Consider the following 27,555-nt stretch of genomic DNA (forward strand, 5'->3'; position numbering starts at 1 on the left):
TACCTTTACGTTTTAAATATCCTGGTAGTAAAATACGCATACATTTGTTTTTCACTACTCAAGGCCCATCTCTCCCATAGGATAACATTGGGATTGACTTTTCACATTTTATAAGTGCAATGTCCAATTGGGAAGAGATGGAACCCTAGATTTGGCGTCTCTGCAATCAGAATTTAAAAAACACAATTTGTGGTGAAGTTGGATTTCAAATTGCAATTCTGAAAATGCCACTTTTAGAAAGTTGGGGTTTTCTTACGGTAACCATTTGGTGCCTTCTGCTTGTCTCTGAATACACGTCTGGGGTGAGTGACAGCTGGTTTTGTGCATTCCCTCTAGACAGCCACACACAAAAGGAGCTCAGGTGTGAATGATGGGCCATCCACGTACTGGTGGCCCATCCTGGGCAGGATTAAAGGGAGGAGCTAACACTTATACTTGAAAGGGCTGTGTCCTGTTCCCATACAATGAGCTGCATACCCCCCTGTAGTGAGTCTTGAGCCAGGGCAGGAAAGGCAGGGACTTGTGCACTTCAAAGGCATCTCTTTGAAGTCTCCCCTACTTCAAAGGAGCAACTTGGTATAAGTACTTGACCTCTGAGACCACCAACTCAGAACGCTTCTGAAACTGTGGACATTCTACCATAAAGAAGGACTGCTGTGCTGCTGGCGGGACTGCCACTCTACTGGACTGCTTTGTTGTGCTGGACTGCTGCCATCTTTCCTGGGAATGAGAGGACTGGACCGGCATCTATACATCCCAGCGCCTAAGGGCTTGTTGGCTAGCATCCTGTTATGAAGTCTCATGGATATCAAAGACTTTTTCAAATTATAAACAGTACCTGGCCTGTGCTTGCTGCTAGTCTTGCTCTGCAATCAGTGCTTAATTTGTGCCGGTGCTTAGTACCAGCACTTATTTCTTAGGGCCAGTTCTACATCCGATATGCTAGTGCGCTACCGATCACAATTGAAAATTAGATTTTTAGCCCAGGGCCTATCTGTTACACCTTGGCGCTGAATCGTCTTTCCCCATGAGGAGTCGGACAAATGCAGATCAGACCAATTTCCCCACTTTTCCCCGCCTCAGTGTACTGCGCAGCCGCAGCACCGCTAGTCTACTCAAGAAGCAAGCAGTGCGTGTTGCGCTGACTCATGCGGCAGCAGGCCTCTGTAGCCAAAAGCCAAGGGCAAAGTAAGTAATGATTCAATTTTAATATTTGATAGTACTTTAGTGTGTAGCAAGTAGGTTTTTAAATGGTTGAGTTACGTGCAAGGAAAAGTGCGCCTCTCATTTGCGGTACGCGCTTGTTTTTATGTGCATGACCTGCTGTTCAGTTCCGATTGCCAGGCTACCCGAGTAATACATAATGTGTCTGCGACATCACGCAAAGAAAACCCTTGCTTTTGAAAGGCTCTTGTCAACCGCAACAGTGGTGTTCCTATTCTTTCTTGGGTTATAGTTTCTATCATTAACTTCCCAAAAGAATACCAGCGATAAGAATTAAATAAAACTGTGGTTTCACAAGGCTTGCCTGTAGACAATTATGCTCATCCTACTCAAAGGCATAAATGAAACAGAAAGTTATCTGTCCCCGCTTGCCCCTGAACACGAATCCTCTCTGTCGGGCATTCCTTTATTTAGCAGGTTACACAGGAATGGCTGAACGGGATTGAGCAGACATTCATGTTCAGGGTGAGCTGTGGGGTATATGCTTTTCAAATATCACCTTGTATTGCACTGAGTGTACCAGTCCATGCCTACTCACTGAGCCCACAGTGGCTCCTTCAGAGTCAGTTCTCACCAAAGAAGAATGTCGTAGCCTTGGGCAAGGGTTCACAGGCGGGTACCCGGCTCTTCACTGACTCTCTTCCGACCTTGCACATGGCACCCCATTGTCCTGCGCCTAGTTTTAAGTACCTCCTTTAGTTCTGAATTAGAAACGGCGGTGAAGTTGCGAATTACTGCAACGGACATCACAATGTAAACAACCACTCTGCAGTCATTAGCTCTGTACTCCAGTGGCATCTATATGTGCACCACGCATGTCCATGCTGGGCACACCGCTTAATTGCATTATTTTAGCAACATTACAGTTTACGCGTGTTCATCCTTATTTACACCCATAATTATAGTTAAAACAATACCGCTTATCAGCAATTAGATAAAATACCCATTGTACATGGAGAACAACGTCATGATGCTCATTTGAATGTAACACTAATTGTCAACACAGGTTATAGCCAAGTGTGCCGCTGCGTACACCAAATAGCCATGACATCTGAATACGTCATACATGGGTATATGTGAACTCCAACTGTAATGTACCTCACCATGAAAACTAGGCATATGCACCTACATGTTATAACTAGAGGGTGATATTTCTATCAAGAATGGGCAACCAGGCGTAGGCGTGCACTAACTGTACAACAAAGGTCAGCGTCAATATGTACACCCAATGTTTGCACCTACTTCACAACACGGGAAGAAGCCATTCACGTGTACACCTAAACATTGCATTGGTTGTACAGTGTGGCTCACTGCTAAGAGCGGCAGCTCCTGGTACAGAGGTCTGGCCGGGACCAGGGTTCAAATCCCGCCTCGGCCGATCTCGGCCAAACACTTTGCCAGGGCCAGCTGTGGTTCCCAGTCCGGACCTGTATCAGTTTTGACAAGTCTACTCAGCAAAGCCACAATTGGATCATCATTTAAGAAATGCAAAAGGTAGAGCGGGGGAGCAAACTGCCCGACTGCGCCCGTACTCCCAAAGCATTCTGGTGGATGAAGTTATCAATACTGTTCGTATTCTCAAGCAATAAAGTGTTTGCTTCATCCATAACTAATATTGTGGGTGTAACAAAGAAATGCAGTTTTTTAGCCCCATCTTTTTGTACAGCCTATGCGATTAGAGGCACAAAACATACAGGTACACTTTCACAGAATTTGCATTCAAAAGGGCCAACATACCTACAGACACTCATTTTCTCAAGTGCAACAAACACACTGGCACCTTTACACACAGACCAACAAATGTAACTTGCTGTTGGTTTTGTACAATTTAACGTTTTAACATTGAAGATCAAGAAGGTGTTGAATAGAATATTTTATTGTAATGTTTTGATATATTGTGTATTATGATTGATACTTATTTTGGTAATAAACATGATTGAATGTAATGACGCAACCTATGAAGCATGGCGAACAGGAGTTTTCGTGCCTACGAGATACATTATTTATGGTGTTAAACAATAATTGTGGTACTGAATTGCCTAATATTTTGGTATTTATTTATGGTGCATTGCTCTCAGGCTCAGATGTTTTTACATCACACTGCATGGTATGCAAGGAGAAATGGCGATCCCCAGGTTCTGTGTGAGCTGAGCCTGCAGAATGGAGGCTTTACAGGATCATCATGGAACAGATTGCAATTTTGACACATAAAGGTCACCTATGTAGGAGTTCTGTAAGGAAGCCTATGTATTGTTCATTATCGCGTGAGATGGACCAAAGTTGTGTGTTGTTTTTGTGAACAATATGGTGAACATGGTGTGAAAACCACTCTTGTTTGCCATAGCAATGTCACCCTTTCCTGAACAATGTGGCTCTAGATATCCTTCGTCCTCTTGTCATGGTTACTGGTAGGACACCCTACCTCCCAACGCGATCATGACATGGGCTGTAATGTAGAAGCAAGTGTGACTCTTGTTTACTGAGCTTACCATCACTGTAATGATGATACAATTTATGAAGAAAGTATTTGAGCAGGTTACAGACTGAGAAATGGAGGTGACGTCAAGGAGGTGAAGCCGGTCCATTATATCATGGCTGTGGGACACAGACACACCCCATTTAGTGCCTGCAAGGAGTCCGCTTGTCAAAAGACTGATTTGTATAGTTACGGAATGGTTGCACTGAGTAGTGGTGAATGCAGAATCTTGTCATGAAACTTGCAAAACATAGAGGATATTATTAACCACTACCAATGGGTTTAGAGACTAATTCATTTTTGTGTCATATAAAGGGACCAATCCAAGAACCAAAATGTCACTGCACATCTTGGGCAGTGTCATGAAGCTCATGGAAGCAGTAAAACAACAGGAGGTGTATGACACCATTACAATGGCAGGCAGAAGGTCAAGCTTACACTCTGTAATGTGGGTGAATTTATAGATGGGTAAATCGCCAACCCTTAGACAATCATGGAGTTAGTATGGCGCGTGGAGGACATCAGGGTCTGGGGTGGAACTCGGCTGACTAGAGTCAATGGCATGGGAAGGCAAGTACCACTCACACCACCTAGAAGTGTAGCTGAAAGGTCCAAGAATGTCCCCACAAACAGAATTCACGAACAACCAGAAGGTCTCAAAATAATATTTGCTGGTAGGTTGGCAAGCATGCACTCCAGCTTCCTAACTGTATTTTCCTCTTGTTTGAGGAGGGAGATGTGTTGTAATTGTGTAAACAGAACTGTGGATTATCTGTAGCCAGGAAAGGAAGTTTGGATGAGGCCTCACGTTGTGTGTGGGGACTGGAGAGTCAGTTAATGACTGGTTCTGTGGTGTTCTGTTCATGTCTAATTCAAGAATTCTTTCAGTATCCTAGGGTCGGAACTTTATGTTAGTTCATCCATAGCTTATAAAACAATGCATCAGACCATCCATGGATTCAATATATTTAATGTACTTATACATTCTTTTACTAGTTGATGCTTCGTACAAGTCCCAAGAGCATCAGAGTGCTTTACATAGTGCATAAGCACTATGAATACTATCAAGACAAAATAATAAGTTATTAAATGCAACACAAATGGGGAACATTATTTCTTGCATAACAAGCTAGACTCTATACACAAGATCTAAAAAATTCAATAATAGAACCATTCCCCGAAGTCAGTCAGGCAACAACAAAAAGGATGTCTTTAAGCAAGTTGGGAGGATACATTTTAGGAATTTTTCTAAGAATGTAATTACTATACTCAATACGGGAGATGACTAGAGATTTAGCAACATCTGTGAGATCTTGCTCCGAAATAAAGCGCTTTATCCCATGGATGAATATCAGCGTACAGTTGATGTTTGTTAGCTGTAAAGGTAATATGTATATGGAGGGCAAGGTGCCTATCTATAAGCAAATTGAGAGACTTAGAGCATCCAGTGGTGATCTGTGTTCATTCTGAAATAATTGGGGAAACCAAGTAGGTTGGGACCAGGTTAGAGATTAGGTACCTTGAGATGTAACACAATCTGTTTTGTTGGGGGTTAAATTTAGACCTGAATTAATATAAGCAGTAAAATGACACTAAAGTACAATAACATAATTAACATGTGAAGCCTTAATGAAAAGTTAAATAACAAACATAAAACTGACCTTTGACACATAGACATAAAAAGCATAGACATATAATGATATAAAAAGAAAGCTATCAATAATGCATTTGAGTTACCATTAGTCCTCACTGAGATTAAAAGAGCATCATACTGCCCATCACAACCACTTAAGAGGAACCCTATTATTAGAGAAGTGGCACACACGCACCACTATCTCACCTTCAGCTCTTTGGAGAACAGCACCTTCCACTGCACACTACCTAGGGCTGCAGGGTAGAATATTTCACACTATTGCATCTGGCTTTCAGCAGTGCCAGTTGAGGATGTTGGTGGAGCCAATAGAGTAAGAGGGTGGAGCCCGTGGAGGAAGTGTGTGGGGCCGGGGTAAGTGGGTGTGGCCTCCTAAAAACAGTTTGAGCACCTGCACTTAATATTTTACAAATTAAGCACTGTCTGCAATGTGGTGCTAACCCATTGCTCTGCTCTTGGAAATGAGTATAAAGTGCTTCATCTGCCAGACCCAACGCATTGACACCGTCGCACCGATCAGAACTGATGCATCGCCATACTTGCGGGAACCAGATCGATGCATAATGCTTGGAACCACTGCATCGCCTCTAGAACCGCCACTTCAGAACCGACGCATCGCCTCCACTGTGTGGAGAAGATGGGTGCATCATCTCTACAGCGTGGAGAAACCGAGCACATCACATTTAGAAAAGCCACACCTTGGAACCGGTGCATCAATCACAGAACTGACACATCACTGCCATTGCGTGGAGTAGTTTGCGCATCACCTCAAATGCTTGGGGATCACCGATGCATTGCTCTGCTTCACCCCACATCTTGTTGCTTGCGACCATGATAAAGGAACATTTGCCCTGTGTGGGTCTATTATCTGGCCCACATTCCATCGTGATCAGCATGAGCTCTTGACTTTGTACCAGTCCAGTGCAACCAATTAACTCTTTAGGTGCTTACTGCTTCTAAGTGCTATTTTTGCATTTATTCTTTACAAATTGGTATCTCCACTTCTACTGATTGGATGTGTGTTATTTTGGTCTTGTTTTATGTATACAATTGTTTTCTATTTTTCTAAACTGGTGAGGAGTCTTCTTGTGGTGTTTTCACTATGCCACTGTTTGATGTGTTGCACAAATACTTTACACTCTGCCTCCTCAGTTAGGCCTGACTGCTCTGCGTCCAGTTACCAAAGGGTGAGCACAGGTTAATTTATGGTGTGTTTGTGACCTACCCTGACAAGGATTGTGGATCCTGCTTGGACCGGGTGCATACCTCTGCCAACTAGAAACCCAATTTCTAACATTTGAAAAATGTTATTTTGCCTCTGAAAATCCTTGTACCGGAACTAGCTGAATAACACTAAGAAATATAGAATTCCGTGTGTTTAACGTAAGGAAGATTCTCTATCACATGATCACCTTATTCAACTCAGCTACTACGGCACCCACAAATTATAGCAAAATCCCAGTCACACTGATCAGTAGTAACAAAGGTCGAGCATACCACAATATTCACAGTCATCCATTGTTCACCTGGATCCAAGCGGCTTGGCAGCAGATTTGCACATGTTAGAATCCTGGCGGATGACGGTTTGTTGTGTATAGGATGTAGCTGTAAGACGTGAGGTTGTTTATGGCTGAATTGATTACATGAAGATATGTGTAACCAAAGAATATACATAAAAAAGAATAAAAGAAATATAGCTTTGCACAAGTATTACTTTTCTCACCGAGTGGTGTGATTTTTGAGGGCTACTTTATTATAGTCTTGCTACATCCGCTGGCAACAGGATGTTTAGGTTTGCATTCACTATTAACAAGACTGTGTATTATTGGAAATTAAATAACACACAGAGATCATACATGGTTTTGTGTCACGATCACCTCTTCTGTGTAATGGAATCAAATAGCTAATGTTATCCTAATAAGGGTAGCCTTTTCCAACACTGAGATGAGATATATTGTTATGGTAATGAGCTCATCCCTGGGTCCCCATAATCAGCCCTGAAAAGGTGAAAGCAAGAAAATATCTCCATCCATGGAAAGGCAATAGACTGAAATGGAATCCACAGGTCCAGATGTGAACTGAGGGGGCTCTAGGGATGCCACATCTATGCCTAGTGCCAGCCTGTTTGTTGGGTAAACTCCTGGAAACTCCCTAGACAATGGGTTGAAAGTTCCCAGGAGTGACCCCATCCACTTTTACTTTACTCACTGTGTTTTCTTTCTTCCTGTAAACTATCCCACAGTGCCCTTCTTTACCTAAATCCAACATGGCAGAACCGATCTTCCCTGTCCAGAGCTCCTTGTACGCACCCATAAGTGTGGGTATGATAATTGGCAAATGCTCCCCTGTGTTCACTCCGAACTGGTTCTGGCCCACAGTCTCTTCGGGGGAGATTCTCCTCTTCATGTACATCTGCTGTTATGGGGTAACTCTGGCATCAGCATATGTGGTGAGATGCTGAACTGGGAGCTGTGGTATTCTGCCGGCATCTATAGCCTCCAACAAGTGCTTGAGCAAAGTGCCCTCAAACCGTTTGTGATGCTCCGCGAGAAGTTCGGTCTCCCACCCTATCAGTCATGGCGGTATTTACAGCTGCAGCATTGCCTCACTTTACACTAAGGTACATGGCCATGGGTCCTTCAGCCTAGTCCTAAAGTCTCCTACCTCAAGGTGCGGGGTCGCTCTTGAGGGCTGAAGTCTGGCTTCTAGAGCCTCTTGAGTCGTCATCTATTCTCCCTGCTCCTCCTAAATAACCTCCATACCAGATAGCAAGCCAGACTTCAGACAGAATAAGAAATGGATGATTGGCCGGACATCTGATGGCACTGGACCGTGGGGCCCTTGAGGCATTGTTGAAGTTCTGTCTCTTTAAGTCTCTACATGACTGGATCCCAGTGAAACGAAGGACGGCAGGCCTACTACACCATGCAAATTGCTGGCGCTGTACTCACAACCACTGCAACCTGATTTATATAATGTGTGACTGCCCCACAGTCCAACTTTTCCGGGAGACGGTTGGCACCACCCGGAGCGAGACCCTGCCAGTCACAACACCCCTGACCCACCCCTCGATCCTCCTGCATAACCTTGTGGACTCCCCAAACCTTTCATGTCTTCAGGGTTGCCTACTGCAAATGGCGCATGCCACTGTAAAAATCTGCTTTCTCCGTCTCTGGAGCTCACCCCTTCCCTCATGCTGAGTTGCTCTCAGCGATGTACCATACAGCCACATATGAGTGGGTCATCTACAATTTTCAGGATAAAACAGGGACCTTCCTTCCTCAGGACAGTAGCGGCAAGCCCCTTGGTGTGGACATCTTTGACTTCCTTCCAGGGGACCAGGTACTCTGCTACACTACCGACTGTCCTGGGCCTTGCAGCCCTACCCTGGTCATGGCCCTTGAGGGTGTTTTCCCACTTTTGCTTTTTCTACCACTACCAACACCCCACCCTCTCACTTTTCTATTCAATACTCTTCTTTATTTACCATCCCACCTATCATCCACTTGCCCACACGTGTGTGCGAGTGAGGGCTCCCTGCTCACCTTCAATCTCTCCTTCTTATGTCCTGTTTTCCCTATTGCTACCCCTCTCCATATTCAATGCGGACCCATGCGTTGTCCCTGGAACTGTCCTTCCTGGACTTCCGAGTGCCCCAGGGAAAAATTGCATGCTATGCATCTAGTGCTGGGTTTATTTTGCACTGTATGCTTGCGTCATGTATAAAGTACCTTGCTCCCCAGGCCATTCTCTGACCCATTGCTTTGTTTTGATTCTTCAATAAATAATTGTGAAACAAAAAAAAACACTTCTGGGGCAGTCTTTCCCCCAGCCCCACCAGGTTTGGAGCCAAGCTGACTAGGCAGACAAAGAGAGGCATGCCTATGTCTGAGGTAAATCTACCAGTGACAGGGTAATAACTCTTTGAAGCAGTGGTGCTGGATTAATTTTCAGAGTGGTGGTGCTGTCATCAAAGTTACATCACTAGAGATTGTGAAAAATCTGTTTTACAAAGAACACGAAAGCAAGAGTCACACCTTCAGAAGAATGGTAAAGGTGTGGTATGTAGCCAGTGGTGCATTGTGGAGCACCGTGTTGCAAATATATTGCTAAAGCATGGATGTGGGAGTACACTATCATTTACAAACAGCACATATTCCATTGAAATGGCCGCAAAATTCATACTGACATACAATTTTACTGATAAAACTACATAGTGCACAAATGATAGTGTGTTGGTTAGAGTTTCAGCAAAATGATATCTTTCACATAGCAAGTAAAGTGTCTTGAGTTGTTTAGAACCCATTACAGATTTATTTCGATCACACTTTAGAATTTCAAAAGATGTGGTTCCTTTGTGCTTTCCAAACTGCTTGTCTATTTTGAAATAGTTGCACAGTTAATTTACAGATATTTAAAAAGGTATTTATTTTAAACATTAATAACATCCTCCAGCCTTTCCTTTCACTCACAGTATCCCAGCAAGATTTTCAGACCGTTAATTTTTACAAAATCCTTTCACGTTACAGTCAGAGAAAGAGAATTAAAAACGATCTCCATGTTAAAAGAATATTGCTAGAAATGGGATTTCTGGTTGCCTTTGGCATGCGCCTAAGCCAGTCAGAAACCACCACTCTAGTCAGGGCAAGGGAGTTACACGCTGAAGATAACCCATGCTCACCCCCTTGGTAGCTTGGCACGAACAGTCAGGCTTATCCTAGAGACAAAGTGTAAAGCGTTTGTGCAACACAGCAGCAACACCCTAGGCACACTACAAAAGAAACTCCACACAATGTTATATAAAAAATAGCCTTTGTTTTATCAAAAATACATTGAATCATATTCACACAATTTACACTGTGCCAACTGGCACAACTCAATATTTACAGGGGATTATATAGACATGACAGGGCCAATCGGGCCACTGTCTGAACTTTTTAGAAAGCACTAGTAGTAAAAATATCACAACCAGTAACTACTGCAGAATAATGACCTCAGCATTATCACCTGCAACATAAACACCTTATGTCTGCATCCTCACATGGCATAGAACACATTATGCATAAACCTCATAAGCATAAACTCAGTATGTATAAATATCCGAAGCCTAAACACATTATGTCATAGGCATCACAGTAGTAATAGACACATTAGGAATGAACCACATTAGGAATAAACACATTATGCCTAAAACATGGGTACTGCACCCCAGTACCACAGATAAAGTGCACACAGCACCTTAGCATAAATCACATTAGGGCCTTGCGCCCTACCAACATACAACAGACCCCCTGGCCAACTGGCCTTCCTTGGGGTCCCAAATGTCAGGGCTTAGATGTAGGGCCTCTCCCATGGCCCTCTGGCTGCCAATGCTGTAAAAGCAAAGTACGCCATGCAATGGGGCACGGGGGTGCGTCTCACCCCCTCCTCATCAATACCCAAACAAAATGCCCCCCTTGTTGCAGCTGCCCTCTGTCTGGTGGGGCAGCTGTAGGGAAATGTCTTCGGAAACCACTGTTCCTGAGGAGCCCCCCCTCCTGCAAGGCAGCTGTGTAAGATCAACCAGCCTTGGCACAAACAGTGCCTTAGAGAGCCCTGTTCACGGGCTATTCCCGGTGCACTTCACTAGGCACCCAATCGGCCCCAATTCTGCTGCACCACCAGCACCCAATCACCGGGGTAGGCTGGCGCGTTCTCCAGGCACCGACAATGTGCCTCTGTTCTCTGGGGCCTCCACCAACAACGCCCAACAACCTCAGCCCCCACTCACCAGGGCTGGTGTCCGATCGCGGTCTCTGCCCCTTCACGTTGGGGAGACTCGGCCCTGGGAGCTCTTGAGGCTCCAGTCGGGCACTTCTCCTCTTGCCTCACTCACTGGGGCTCTCCTTGGCTGGTCGCCAGTGTGGGGTAGGCTCCCGTCTGACTTCTACCACACACAGGGCTCCCACCGGCACACGGGGGCCGCCTTTCTCTCAGTACGCCCGGGCATACTTCCTGCGTCCTTCTTCCTGCCGGCAGGACATTCCCCCAACCAGGCACAGCTGCCTGGCTTCTGGATTGCTTGTGGTGGCAGTGGTTCTCTCTCTTTTTCGTCTTCGGCCGCGGCAGTGATTTCTGGCCAATGCGAGACGGGCTCCCGCTCAAGAGGCAAAAACGTGGGTGGGTTCCCGCTTATACCCACACAAATACTGGGTGGGCACCCGTTTCTTAAATAGGCATCATTGCGGGGTGGGCTCCCAATAAAACACACCACAATGCGGGGTTGTCTCCCGCCCGATAATAAGCATAAAATTGGGGTAAGCACCCACTACCACCAGCAGGCAGTGCAGGGGGAATCCCACACGCCGGGATTCCCTCGCAGTCCAGAGCCCACAACACACAAGTTCCTTCTTCATTGACCATAAAAAATATAGCACTCACGAGCTGCTAGGGCTCCAGTGTTTCCAGGAAGCACAGCTGGGTCCAAGCAGGCCAGCACACGGGGCCCTCCAGCAGAGAGGCAGTCTTTCGTCACGGTTCCTCTTGGGGTCCAGCAGTTCCAGCACCAGACAGCACAAGAACAGCACACCCTTTTCAAGAGGTCACAGCCCCAATATTTATACCCTAAATTCCTTTGTCTGCCCTGGCACAGGGCTCGGGGGAACCAGTTCTAATTGGTTCTATGAGTGTGGAGCACTTTGTTGACAGGGCTCCTCTTCCCCTTTGTCAGGTTGGGGCTCTGCCATCAGACACACCACAGGGGGCGGAGCCAGCATTCACATAGGCAGGCACAGACTTATTCAGGGTCAGGGGTCTACTCCTCCATCTACTCCAAATGCAGATCTCCCATTCAGCCTAGCGCAGACTCGCCCTGCCCTCCCTGGAGCACACACACCTCACCAGCCCCTGTCACTCCAAAACCAGACATGCAATCCACATCAGGCAGGCAGACACAAAGAACACAGAAATGCCAACTTCTAAAAGTGGCATTTCTAAAATAGTTATAATAAATCTGCGCAGAATAGTGCGCTGCATTTATTATTACCATTCCAAATATACTAAACTTGACCACGTTGCTCCTCTCATATCAGGAATTATTACTGAAACACTTATCAGGGAATCTGCAAATGCATTCCTATGGGAGGACTGCCTCACAGCAGTGAGAAAACAAAATGTCTGTTTGTAACTACCAGGACATGTCACGCAGTTAAGGTACATGTCCTTCCTTTCACCTACAATGCACCCTGCCCATTGGGCTAGCTAGGGCCTACCTTAGAGGTGACTGACATGCAGTAAAAGGGGGGTTACAGACATGGCACACGCTTTAGGTGCCACGTCATAGCGGCAGTAACACTGCACGCACAGGCCCTGCAATGGCAGAGGCCTGAGACAGGTTTGAAAGGCTACTTTTCATGGTGGCGCAATCAGCGCTGCAAGCCCACCAGTAGCATTTTATCTACTGGTCCTGGGTATCTGAGATATCCATGCCAAACAGGTGTATACCAATCTTACCATGTTCACCACAGAGAGCACACACACTTTACACTGGACAGCAGTGCTAAAGTGCCCAGAGTCCTAAAACCACCAACAACATGTCAGACAAAAAGGTTCGGAGAAAGGCAAAATGTTCAGGGATGTCACTGCAAAAATGATAAGTAGCAGTTTGCCAGAAGACAGCATCTGACATTTGGCCTCTGTGTTTCAATGTTCAGCAAATGTGCTGAACTCCATCTTGGTTGTTTTGCGAGTGCTGCAGCACCACCAGCACCCCTATTTCTGGCATCTATGCTTTGAAGCTCAGGAAGGGTCTGGTATACCTCCAGGCCAGCTTGCTCAAAGCAGAAAAACACCTCTCCACACAAAAGCCTTTTGTTCCCTGTCTGCGATCAATACACAACATATCACAGAAAATACATTATAAATCATTCTAAGGTAGTGTTCTCCTATGGGAGGGCACGACGTACCACAGTGAAAAAAGACTTTGTTTTTTTTTTACTGCCAGGACACATAAAACATTCAATATACATGTCCTACTTTTTAAATACCATGCACGCGGCCTATGGGCATCTGGGGTCTGCCTTAGAGATGACTTATAGGTATTAAAAAGCAAGGTTTAGGCGTGGCAAAAGGTTTATTTTGCCAGGCCGAAATGGAAGTTTTAAACTTCACACAAAGGCTGCAGTGGCAGACCTGGAGACATGTTTTACAATGATACTGTAGTGGGTGGCACGAGTGCTGCAGCCCAACTGTAGTACAATATACTGGGGCCATATAAGTAAATTAATTGGGCCAATTAGGTATGTTTCTATGTTTAGAATGGAGCTCACAAGCAATTTAGCTCTAGTTGGTAGTGGTAAAGTGCACAGCGTCCTAGGGCAAGAAAAACGGGCTCAGCATAGGAAGGCTGATATCTGGGGGGATGTCAGGTAAAAGACGGTCCTCTCCAATAGCAACCCCATCATTACTAAAAGGTACACTAATTAAGCACATACTCAAGTTTGACCTGTCGAGAACAAGTAAAGACAATGAGCATCACCACCACTACAGGCCCCAAGATCAACTGTACTGCACTAGTGGCAAGGCAGTCCAATGTAGTCCAAAAAAATCTATGACCCTGTTTTACGTTGTCATGGGTGCAATGTTCTGAGACACGAAATTCTAACGTAACAGTAGAGGGAGGTTGTAATCCTCTTCCCAGGCCAATCAATCAATCAATTAATCAGGAGTTTGTTAAGCGCCACTACTCACCTGGTAGAGGTAGGGTTGCAGGTTCCATCACATCAAGGAGAGGGTCTGTCGAAGAGCCAGGTTTTGAGGTGTCTTGCGAAGATGGGGAGCAATGTTGTCTGTCTGAGGTTAAGCGGAAGGGTGTTCCAGGCCTTGGCCGCGAGGAAGAAGAAGGAGCGGCCTCCCGATCTGGTCTTTCTAGTGTGGACAACCACAGAGTATGAGAGCTGGGCTGATCGTAGGATCCTTTGGTGTGCTTGGAATTTGAGTCAGCTGTTCCAGTATGCCGTTCCGGTGCCGTGGAGGGCCTTAAGTACGTGGGTGAGTATTTTGAAGGTGATTCTCGCCTCGACGGGGAGCCAGTGGAGTGTGCGCAGTGCTGGGAGATGTGGCAGTATTTTGGCAGGTTGAGGACCACCAGTCTTGCGGCGGCGTTCTGGATGTTCTGTAGCTTACAGGTGAGGTTTTTGTTTATTGTTTATTCCGGCGTAGAGTGCGTTGCTGTAGTCGAATCTGCTGGTGACCAGGGCGTGAGTGACAGGCTTTCTGTGTTCGAGGGCGATCCATTTGGAGGTCTTACGAAGGAGGCGGAGAGTGTGGAAGCAGGAAGACGAGACGGAGTTGATCTGGTAGGCCATTTTGAGCTCGGAGTCAAGGATGATTCCCAGGTTGCGTGCGTGGTCTGTGTGGGTTGCCGGGTTTCTGAGGGCGGGGGGCCACCAGGTGTTGCTCCAGTGCCCATGATGAGTACTTCTGTATTGTTGGTGTTTAGTTGTAGGCAGCTGTTTTTCATCCATTTGGCGACGGCTCCATGCCTTTTCGAAAGTTGTGTCTGGCGGTGTTGGGTTCGTTGGATAGGGAGAGGATGAGTTGGGTGTTGTCTGAGTATGATACAATGTTGAATCCGTAGGTTCTGACGATCGGGGCTAGTGGAGCCATGTAGACATTGAAGAGCGTCGGGCTGAGAGAGGAGCTCTGGGGGAATCCGCAGGTGGTAGGTGTGGAGTCCGAGAGGAAAGGGGGGAGTCTGACCCGCTGCGTTCTAACGGAGAGGAAGGAGCGGATCCAGTCGAGGTCCTTGTCCTGAATTCCTGCGTTGTGGAGTCTGCATATTAGGGTGCGGTGAGATGCTGTGTAGAACGCCGCTGAGAGGTCGAGGAGGATGAGGGCTACTGTTTCTCCTTCGTTCAGTAGCCCTTGCCTGGCTTTGAGGGAAGGGTGGCAAATCTGTACATCAAGCATCTGCTATTGGTGATTGCTAGGGGTGATTTCTAGGCATGTCAGTTTCACAGATCACTTGACCATAGATGAACAAATGAAATACCGTAATTTGCCACGTCCAATAACATAGCAGATTGTAGGGAATTCCACATCTCCAATACCCTGTAGGTATAGTCACCTGACCTCCCTCGCCCCTGACAGCTGCTAAACACGAGGCCCTGTGGGCATTACATGTGTATGAGTATGTCTAAAATCTAGTCCAAAAATCGGCAAAAATGCAGTTACAACGGTCTTCAATTTCCTGCACGTAACGTTTCCACTGTCGCACATATTGGACACATACAGCATAAGAAAATATATTGGTGAGTTACTGCTGCTACACTCACTCTCTCTAATACTTATTGTACTTCTGGGGTAGCTGGGTGCACAGCTGCCCTAAAGTGACCCTTTCCTTCACGCCCTTTCTCCCATTCAGCTTGAAGTTGTGCCACAGAATCCTACTGCCCAGTTTGCAGAAATGCCATAAAAGCCGGCACCTTGTGTGCTTCATCCATTTTCATCAGCCACCCTACACTCCACAGTACAGCCGCAGATAGAATGCATCTCTCATTACTCTGCATACGTCAGAGGCAATGGACTGCTTCCGCCATTTTTCTTTGTTAGAGAGCCTCTTCATAATTGTCTCCAATCATGTTTAAGGAGTCCCGTCTGGGACAGTGCCATCTCTTTCCCTTAATGTGTTTACTTGTTCGTTTTACACTGAAGTGGTAAGGCTTAATTAGACCTCTTTCAGTGTGTTTTATGGAGCTGTCAAAGCTCACCGACCAATTTATCGGAGCTAAGGGAAGATCAGACTGCTGGCGCTAAAGGATAGTGGTAGAAAGCAAAATATATTTTAATTTGAACATCCAATTTTCTACAAGTGAGCACACGGGACTGCTCTTTCAGTGACTCACTTCACGTCTCATGAGGGCAAAGCCAAGAAATAGATTATCCTTTTGCCCCTTCCAGAAGAAACCTTTCCAACGCTACATGGTTTATGAACATTTCAATGACCAGGAAAAAGTCATAGTGACTAGTTTCTCTGCAGCCTGTCTATCTTGCTATTGTGCATGCCCAAACAAATTGTAACCAGGGACCACTATTTATATCACCGACAAATTGGTACATTTATTGGTAGGATGCCCAGCACATACTGAAATGCGCCACAGAGTGTGGGCCAGCATGTACCATGGTATCACTGTTTCAATGGCGGCGGTCTTGTTACAAGCAATGCCTTTCCAGAACTCCCTGCCAGTGCCACAGCAGTTGATTTTGAGGCTCCTGCCCAATCAAGCCATCCTCAGCCCTAACTGCACAAGGATGGGCAAGCAGCACATGTTTGTATGTCACTGCTGTCATTCAGGCATGGTGCATTGTTGATGTGCTGGGCAGGTAGTGATTCTAAAGGGCTGAATAAGCCATTCCAGGGCGTTGTGCTTCCACAACAACCCTTCCATAGCAGGTGCCATACGATGGCAGTCTTTGATCCTGACCCTAGCTCTGTCTCAGCTACTCATACCTAGACGTGGAGTATAAGGGTCCCGCCGGGCCTGATTTGGAGATGGTCTTACTATTCATGCATTGAGGGACCGGAAGAAGAATAACACATTCCCTAACACAAGGATCAGATGATATATGGGGACAAAACCGACACTATTTTTTAGAAAATTAGGAATGATAAATGATACCTGAGAGCAAATTAGTCTACGTACTAAATACGAATTGGTGGTAGCTTCGGGCCAGTTAATGTATTTTTTTCAAATGACTATCTGAGATTTGAGGTAGTAATTCATTTACTGAAGTTAATAGCTTATGTTTTGGGAAGATAATTAGTGTATTTACAAGTAATGCAATCTAACTTTGAGTGATAATAGATGCTGATTTGAATTTTTTTTTTCTGATCTTTGGGCACAATTGCAGAAGACAATGTCTTGCTGCCTGCCTGCCATTTCATCATCCATTTTGATAACTTTTTATGACCCCATTATTACTTCAATCTGGTGGGTGATCTGTCTTTCAAGAAGAATATCTCTAAGACCTTCCATACCGCTTGAAAGTCACATTATATGGCAGATAATTTAACCTGAAAAGTCAGAATTGGGGAATAGAATAAAAAATGTAAAAATAGAACGAAGAGAGGGTGCTTTACATATCTTTAAAGATAATTGTTAGAAATGGGGGTCTCTAGTTGGCAGAGGTAGGTACCTTTGTCCAAATAGGGGCCCTTGCTTCTAGTCAGGGTAAGGGGGATACACTTCTAAAATAACCACTGCTCACCCCCTTCGTAGCTTGTCATGAGCAGACAGGCTTATTTATCTCAGAGGCAGTGTGTAAAGAATTTGTGAACACACACAATAATACAGCGAAAACACTACAAATAGATACAACACCAGTTTACAAAAATAAGTCATCTAAACCAAAGCAAGACCAACAACAAAATCCACAGTACAGTTATCAAGATATCCTCACAAGTAGGGTAGTCACTAAATTAAAGTTTGCAGCAACAAATAACTCCACCTGGAGTTATTACGGCATCGTGACAGATAAAAATCCCAAAGTACGGCGCTGACTGCGAGTTGACCAGCATCGGGTGCGGAGTCAAGCAGACCCACACAGAACAGCACTTTGGAAAAGATAAAAGCGAAGACAATGAATGGCGTCGGGGAGGTGATGCTTCATTGGCACCGAGCGGCGTCTGTTCCTTATGACCCCAGGGGAAGTGGAGCCTCTGTTCCTTACTGCGGTGCAGGGGAAGTGAGACGTTGGGTCCTTATTGTGTCGAGAAGGTGACGTCACGGTGGTTGTGAGGTGTCGGTTCTTTATGATGGTGCGGTGTTGATGGATTTAGGAGTCACCCACATGAGTATCGGCTCCTTGTTGATGAAGCACCAGCGTCCATGAAGTCGGGGTTGCGGTGCGAGTCGGGACGCTGCGTCGTGAATGTCACAAGCAGTGTCCTCGGCTCCGGTGCAGGCAGTGGCCTCGGCGTCCACTTCGGAGTTGATGTGGAATGGCGTTAGCAGGCGTCGGGCCTACGGTGCAAGTCGGGATGGTGCGTCGTGCTCTTCACAAGCAGTGCCCACAGCTTTGGTGCAGGTGTGGCGTCGATGTTGCAATTTCCTTCGGTGGCAGCCGAAACAGCATTTCCAGATGCAGAAAGACAGAAGAAATTAAGTCTTTGTGTCCCTGAGAATTCAGAACAGGAGGCAAGCTCAATTTCAAGCCCTTGAGATCTTTTCCTCCAGCAGAAGACAAAGCAAACAGCAAAGTCCTTTTCTCCTTTCCTTGGTAGCAAGCAGCCACTGCAGGCCAACCCCAGACAGCAAACAGCACTGGGGCAGTATTCCTCCTCAGCTTCTCCAGCTCTTCTCTTTGGCAAATGTCCCTCATGATTTCCTAGAAGCGATCTAAAAGTCTGGGGTCTGGGCCCCTCTTTTTTATAAACAAAAATCATTTTGTTCTCTCTGAAGGCAGACAGTGTCTGTACTCAGCCAAACCAGTTCTGTCCTCACTGGTGCAGCTTCCTGGCAGGAGGAAAAGACAGCATTGTTGAAGGCAGACCAGGCCCATGCAGGTGAGAGGAAATCTCCTCCTCTGCTCTAAATGCAGCCCAGGTCTATTCAGCCCAGCCCTGACTCATCAGACTTCTGGTGCCACTGCTCCTCTCCAGCCCCTGCCATCCAAAAGCCAGGCATACAATACACAAACTTAGCAGAGGCACTCTGAATGGTTAGGCAAGAAAATACCTACTTTAGAAAAGTGGTATTTTCGAACACAGAATGTAAAAATCACCCTTACTAAAAGATGCATTTCAACATTCTGAGTTCAGGCATACTAAACTTTATTTTCCTTCCTTGTTCCCAGTGCCAGTTACGTTTATAACTCCCCATTCTGTCCTATGGGAACAGGTAGCCAAGTTGCAATAGTGGAAAACGAATTTGGCAGTAATTCACGATCAGGACATGTCACACACACCAAGGCATGTACATTCCACACACACCAAGGCATGTCCTACGTTTCATATACACTGCACCCTGCCCACAGGGGCACCCTAGGCTACCTCAGGGGTGACTGGTATGTAAGAAAAGGGAAGGTTAGATTCTGGCAAGTGGGTGCACTTGCCTAGTCGAAATGGCAGTACTAGACTGCCCACAGGCTCTGCAATAGCAGGCCAGAGTCACATTTTACAGGCTGCGTCTATGGGTGGCACAAGCAGTGCAGCAGCCCATTAGCAAAAAGAACAATTGATGGACACAATGCAGAACAATGTCATACATTCACCCAAGTACAGAGATCTGGGTCTAAATCCATAGTTTTTTTGCTCGCCATTCCAGTTTGGACCCAGCCATATGCAAATGAGTCTTGACCCAGCGCCCAATAGGAACAGGAACTGCTAGGCCAGGTCCTCCCTGGACTGGAAACAAGCATCCTAGGACAGAGCTCTGGGCCTAAACCCATTATTTTTCTGGAGTCTCTTAGTAGCAGATCCGGTAATAGGCAAACACATAGGCAATTCGCCCAACATTACTTACAGACGTCCCAGATCCCTAAAATATCGATTGGTCCACAGTTACCAAAAGGAAGGAGTGACAACCCACTGGTTGAACCCAGTCAAGGGATTCAATATATGCAGCTCATGTAAAGCCAGAAAGAGCAAAACTTATGTAACAGGCTCAGGAATCACTAAAATGATCACAAAATCGATTACCTGTACCAGTGACTTTGTGCTTTATGTATTGGAGTGGCCTTACGGCCTCAAATATGTCGGCAGCACAAAGTTACAGTTAAAAGTCAGAATCTTACAGCACTTTCATGCTGTTACGAATCTTGATTTCAACTATCCTGTAGCCAGGCATTTTGCGTAAAACCATGACATAAGCAGCAATCAACTAAAGTTTTATGGAATAGATAGGTTTCCCTGGAGGAAGTGGGGCGAGTTTGCACCCCACACCGGATGCACAGCTTTTAAGTGCAAAACAAAGATGCCAAAAGTAATTCAAGTACATCAATTTTTATTTCTGTTGGAGTCATTCCATGTATTACGTTATTCATGGTTTATCAGTCACATGTTGGACATACTATGTTCACATTTAAACTCCTTAATGCTGTAGACATGCCATACCGAGCCTTATTCTATAGCATGGAATGCTACATAGGTATTCTTCTATTAAATCATTTCCGTCACCCAATGCATTTGGTGCCTTTCTTTGTACTTCGTCAGGGGTTCACTACAATTTTTTAAAAAACATGACTGTTAGGTTATGTCTCAAATTGACTTTTGTTTATCAAATTATCCATCTTCGGCGATGGTAAAGAAGAACTATTGTATTGTTGGATGATTCAGCGAGTAGCGACGCCAGCACTGCTTGAATAGTTCTTCTTTACCATTCTTCTTTACCATCACCGAAGATCGATACTGTGTCTCATGTTGTTCAGGTATTAATTACTGAAATTCGACATTGTCTGCACAGATGCAACCAATATAGATGTTTGTTTCACAAAAGGGACATGCTGATTTGACCGCGTATTGTGTGCTGCTGTCGCACTCTTCATAAAGGAGCCCTCCCTTGCCCACTTATCTTCATTGAGTCCTCATTGCAGGATTTTGGTGCCCACATGTCATGATGGTCCTGATGAAGACCCCGGTGTAAGGTGTTTATCAACCTACGTCGCAACTGTGGGTTCGAAACATCGACTTTTCTTTCTCTTAAAGCTAATCTTTGAAAACAACAGTGATAATATTTACTGTGTTTTGCTTGTGTGGTATAGCCATTGAGTACCTACATGGATAACTAATGTACCCTTGGCTTAACATCATGAAAGCCTGATTTATTGAGAATTTGGCATATGATCACATCCCTTTTTCCATGCTTTCTCACACGATCACGTATCCTCACCCAATTCACTTACCCCTTACTTTTTCTCTGTCCTGTCGGGCACCATTTGTATATATATGAAAGTTGTGTTCTGTGACATTTATGTGTATTATTCAATTGTCTGGCATTGTGAACATTTGCCTGCATACTATTCTTGTTGATGAGTTTTGCTATTTAGATACTTATGTGTTATAGGTCTAGTTAGTCTTCAGTTACTAGGGCCACTCTAGATTGTACTAGTATTCACCCAGGTCCCAGTACCATTGGGTCTACCCTTTTTATGTATAGCTTTCATGGCAGTGGCAGCTGTACTACATATCTTATGTCCCACTGAAGCAAGCTTCTTACTCTGTTTGTCTGGAGGAACTGTAGACGGAGTAGTAGAGTGCACTTTTGTTTGTAGCCAAGAATGACTACTGAATAAGGGGAAGGACCTGAATGAAATAACAACGGGTCCAGCTTCAGAGGACTATACTTTTTCTGAAGCCTTGATGGAGCTGATTTGGCTGCAGCGGGTGCAAGGAACAGCCCTATTGCTGGTTTCAATAAACCCATAACTAGTAGTAGTAGGGGTCTGGATGCCATCTGTTGGTGAAGTGTCTCAGAGATTACGGACGTTGATGTAATTGGGGAAGGCATTAGAATGTTCAAATTGCAAGGTTTTAATGTCATCCTCTGGAGAAGCCCTTGGCTAGGGAGAATCAGTCAGTGTTGGTGAATATCTTCCAGCCCTGGAGTAAGAAGTATAATAGGAATATCTGTGTCTCGATGGTTCTAGACCTGGACATGGTCACATGATGGCTGTGATGCTTGTGACATGTAGATCGTCATGAAGAGAAGTGTAGAGACCGATGGTGATGTCTCGAATGCTCTCTTGCTCTTAACTGATGGTGAGATCTGGAATGAGGAGATCTTCATCTTCCAGCAGAAGCAGGAGGCCTTTTCAGCAGCGGTGCTTTCTACGGTGTCTGTGCTTGTGGAAGCGGTATTTGCGAAGTAGGTGGAAGAGGCACTGGAGGAGGTGGTGGAGGTAGAGGAGGCGAGTCCTGAAATAAGATGGTTGACAATGGAGAATACGCCCTGGAGTATTCAGAGTCAGAGGTGGGTGGTAAACATCTTGATTTTCTGACTTTTTTCACAGTTCTGGATTGTCTCGACATTAACAGACTTCTCAACGTCGATTTTCTCTTATGTATCAACGTCAACATACATTGACATTGAACTTCTCCTGTGTCTCAACATCGTGGTATCCTTCGACATCAACCTCCGTCAACGTCGACCCAGCTTTCAACTGTAAGCATGAAGGCACTGTACTTTCTCTCAACTGTCAGGTACTCGATGTCGACCTGAAACAACCTCGTTTTTGATGGTGGTGTCTCTTTTTTGGATCTCCCTCAGCTTGAGTCCTCAGAGGAAGGTGGAAGAGCGATGGTAGAGGACTGATACTCTCTTCGCTCTTGTGACATCCCACCTTCAGACTGCGCCTGTTGCTGCCTGGGTCGTTTGTCTGTCTCATGGAAGTGAATCATCTTCCTGTCCCTCATGGTACGAGTGGAAAAGGTCCTGCAGTGTGGCCATCTGTCAGGCACATGACTCTCAGGAGGGCAAATGATACAAATGTCATATGGGTCTGACTTGGTCTTCTTTCTACTAGTCAGGCTTCTGGTCAAATAAGGATAGCATTTTATTTGACTAAGGAAAACAATTTCTGGTAAGAAATGACAGAAAAACACTTGAACAGATGAAATCTAACGAGTAAAGTAGCTTTCAAAAATCTTAAGTGAGATTTTTGAGGAAAAAAGCCAAAAAGTCTGACTTGGTGTGCCAAGATTCTGTCATCAGGAGCTGTAACAAAGAACTGAGGCAACTGACACCTGCAGGGCATGTTGGGATACAGGTGGGCTGTGAGCCCTTAAAGGCGCAGTCTCTCTTTTGCATATCTGCACATTTACAGCCTACATTGTCCACTCCTTGTTCATCTTTTTCCATTTAGAAATGGGTTTGAGACAGAGATTTACATTGTCAAATAACGCAATTCCAGTAAATTTTCTTATTTTTTACATATACATTACACTTTTTCAAATGCAATCTGAAGCTATTGGCCAATATAGCCTTCTTAATGAATGCAAAACATTACTGTCTTCAGTGTCTCTCCAGGCATTTTTGAAGAAAGGCGAACATTTATACATATATAGTATAAATAAGTATTTCGGGATCCCCGCATGTGGGCGGAACTATTTAGTGCTTATGATTATCAATGGAGATCCCCTGAGAGAAACTTGCGGATTTTGGTGTTTAGCACGCCAAAATTGGCATGGTATGGTAAATAACGTACAAATTTCCCCTGTTACATTTCAGCAGGTTTGACTGCTGAAATGTAAGGATTATTGAGGTATTTAACGCATCTGATAATTATCAGATACACTAAATTCCTTTAAACTAGTCATTCTGACCAGTGCGAAAACAGGGTTTTACACAGGGTTCAGAATATAACAAGTAACTCATAATCAGGTCTTATGACTTGTAATCAGGCCATAAGAATAGGATACAGTTCTGTTAAAGTTTAAAATCTTTTTTAATTTAGCATACATTTACACAGCATGGCAATATTCTGCCATACAACTGTGATTTTTTCACAATTCAATGTAATCAGCGATTCTATTTAAAACAAGCAGTTCCTTGATAACTGTGTTTACCATTGAATGAGCAAGCTCACCTGTACATCACACTCCGTTCTCACATCCCCGGCTCCAATGGCATTGTCAAATAGCTGTAGAAAAAACCTCAAAGAGAACTGGTATTCTGCTGCCAGAGGTCTGAGAGCCTTTAGCGTGGCAAAGAGAACTGCCCCACGACTAGCCAGCGGAAGCAGCTGATTCCTGAGCTCGACAAGCTTATTCCTCAGTGATTTGGTCTCTTGTAATTTTTCAGATACCTAAAATAAAAGGTAACAACAGTAAACCCATAAGTATAAAGATTGTGGTCCCTAGACATTGGAAAAAGTAAACCTAACGATACCAATAGTCCTTGAAAGCTTACACAAGCTTGCAGAAATATGATCTTTGTGAAACTTGTTTCATACTTTAGATTTACACAGCTGAAATACATACCATTAAGAGCCTGAATCAGATACCTACATTACATTAAACTCCAATTGTCAGCCTAAACAGAACTACAAGAGTCCCAGTATTTCTGGGCTCATAGCTATCTGCAAAAAACCAGTGCAGCTATGCCTGGAAAATGGTGCAGAATTCAGGAAAACATGTAGAGCACTGTGCAATATTACTGATTTCAGATCACTGACAGAATATCGAGAAAAAATATAGAAGAAACAAATACTGAGTTAAAAAATATAGAATACAACAATATTAACTGCCTATACTTAAAAAGGTAAGTACAAAAATATCAGAAAAAAATATTGTTTACAATAATATAGTTGTATTAAATATCGATTTTTAAATACATATAATTTAAAATATTAAAACAAACATATATTACATACTAACATTAATTAAAATATATATATATATATATTTAAATGTATATTTGAACAAATATAACAAATAAACCTACTTTTAAAAATGTAAACACACACACACACACACACACACATATATATATTCACTGAAAAAACCATAGGTTTTACAGACGTTATAGTTAGCAATTAGCATTTAAAAAAATCTTCAAAATTCACTGAAAAAACCATAGGTTTCAGGGATGGTATAGTTAGTTGGACATTTGACTCATAGAAAACCAGTGAAATTTGCCTGTTATAGTTAGTTGAGCTAACTATAACTCGCGCACCCGCAATGCACTGCTGATAATGTCACATATTACATCACTTATGACATCACTGATGACATCACTGATGACATCACTGATGACATCATCCAGTGACTGTGTGTTTCTGTAAAGGTTAAATATGTTTTATATATATATATATATATATATATATATATATATATATATATATATATATATATATATATATATATATATATATATATATATATATATATATATATAAATATATATATTTTTTTGTATACAAAGGAGGCGGCACAACCAGGATACTTTTAAGCCTTCTTTATTAAGACTTCACCCCACCAACGCGTTTCAGCCACAACTGGCCTTGCTCATGGTCCACGGACCGTGAGCAAGGCCAGTTGTGGCTGAAACGCGTTGGTGGGGTGAAGTCTTAATAAAGAAGGCTTAAAAGTATCCTGGTTGTGCCGCCTCCTTTGTATACAAAAATTTCCTTGGGTCAGGATCCGGCCCCTGGGCAGAGCACACACTGCGGAGCGCTCTCGTTTGGCTTCAGGATCACTTTGTGTATCGATATATATATATATATATATATATATATATATATATATATATATATATATATATATATATATATATATATATATATATATATATATATATATATATATATATATATATATATATGCCAAGGTGTATTGAAGAATGAATGCATTTACAAATGCCTTAAGAGATTATTAAGTAGGTGTGTGACTGACTCTATAAGAGAGTGATTGAACGTGTTTTACTGAATGCATGGGTTAGTGACTAAACAGTGTAAAAGTCTGTGTTAGTCTCTCCGTTGATATGTAAGCAACTGCATGGGTTGCTGAAAACCTACATGAGTGTCTATATAAGTTAGTGATTTGTTGTTTGAGTATCTGTATGAATCCCTGAGTGTCTGTGTGGGTGGGTGCCTGGGGGTTGTATGAGTCTGCATAGATGTCTGAGTGGGTGATTCAGTGGTTGTATGGATTAAAAAGTGCATCTGGAATGGACTGGATGGGAGAGTAGTGTGTGTATGGGTGTGTTGGTGACTGAATGAATGTCTCAGTGGTATATCTGTGACTAACTACATATGTTTTAATTCACTATATGTGAGTGTTGGAGTATATAAATGAGTATACGTAACACTAAGTTATTTGAAGAGTGCGTGGATAAATAAGTATCTGCTTCTATCAGTGATTGTATAAGACAGTAAATATGTGTTAGTATCTGTATAAATAAGTGATGTGGTATGTCTAAAAATAACGAAGTTGGTGTGTATAACTGTAGACATGAGTAAATAGGTATGTAATTGATTCTTAGCTTTACTAACTAGGTGGGTGAGTAAGTCTATGGATGACTGGAAGAATGTGACTGCATGTATAGATGTATGAGTGCATATTATAGTCCTGTATTGATGAGTAACTACAAGTATAAGTGACTGGATGTGTGTGTAGACCCAGGAAATAGTGAGTGGAATGTAGTATATGGCATTCTTGTGTGTACGGTTTCAAAAAAAGTACTCTGCATTTTAGAATGGGTGTGTCAAAGTATCTGCTTCACATTATCACGTGGATGATGTCATCAGTGATGTCATTGGCGATGTCATTTGAGATGTCATCAGTGATGTCACTGACCATGTCATGAGTGATGTAATATGTGACATCATCAGCAGTGCATTGCGGGCGCGCAAGTTATAGTTAGCTAAACTAACTATAACAGGCGAATTTCTCTGGTTTTATATGAGTCAAATGTCCAACTAACTATAACGTTCCTGAAACCTATGGTTTTTTCAGTGAATTTCTAAGGTTTTTTTTAAATGCTAATTCCTAACTATAACATCTGTAAAACTTTGGGTTTTTCAGTGAATTTCGAAGGTTTTTTAAATGCTAATTTCATATTTTAATATTTATAAAACCTTTATTTTTCAAATTGTATTTTAATATTTGCAACTCTATCATCCTTTTTTCAAACTTTACAAATAATGTAATCTTTTATATCTTCCTCAGAAAATATGTTTATCATTTTCTTTTTTAGAAAACTACAATCCCATACCGGTAGTCTGCCAAACTCGATCAACACGCGAAGCCTATCCACCACATTTAAATGATGCGCATTTCGTATCCGACGGGTTTGTGACACCGCGTCCCGCTTAACAACATGTACATATGAGGTTGGGCCAGCTGCTACTGTGGTATTCGACCGGTACGCACTACCAAGTGGCGCGTTACGTCATGTACGTATGGGGTGGCACCCGCTGCACGTTCCAAATGCAACAAATGCACACTGCCACGCCCTGTATTATGTCATAGATGCACGATGTCGAGCCGCATACGCCATTCCCTCATTTTTTTGTCTCAAAACTATATCTAAATAACTTTAAAGTGTATATGACAGTAAGCGATAATTAAAAATATTTTCAGCAGTTATATATTTCTAACTGTAATAAACTTATTTTATAGTAAATATATTTTCTCAAAATCACATCGGGTGCGTTCTCATTGCGCACTGGCTGCACGATTGCCATGTGATCATAAAAAAAAGCATTTGTTAGTTCATAACATTTCCCA

The 27,555-nt window shown here is 43.6% G+C and overlaps 1 protein-coding gene across 1 annotated transcript in view; it reads right to left on the reverse strand.

Moving 5' to 3' along the window:
* Positions 1–27,555, reverse strand: part of LOC147729701 (dynein axonemal heavy chain 17-like) — a 1,258,223-nt gene that overhangs the window by 542,545 nt on the left and 688,123 nt on the right. The window contains exon 32 of the mRNA XM_086954021.1: positions 23,913–24,131. Coding sequence (XP_086810147.1) covers positions 23,913–24,131 — 219 coding nt within the window. The remainder of the gene's footprint in view (positions 1–23,912; positions 24,132–27,555) is intronic.

The sequence above is a fragment of the Lissotriton vulgaris genome, chromosome 2_1 (assembly GCF_964263255.1).
Source record: "Lissotriton vulgaris chromosome 2_1, aLisVul1.2, whole genome shotgun sequence".
Taxonomy (NCBI): Eukaryota; Metazoa; Chordata; class Amphibia; order Caudata; family Salamandridae; genus Lissotriton; species Lissotriton vulgaris.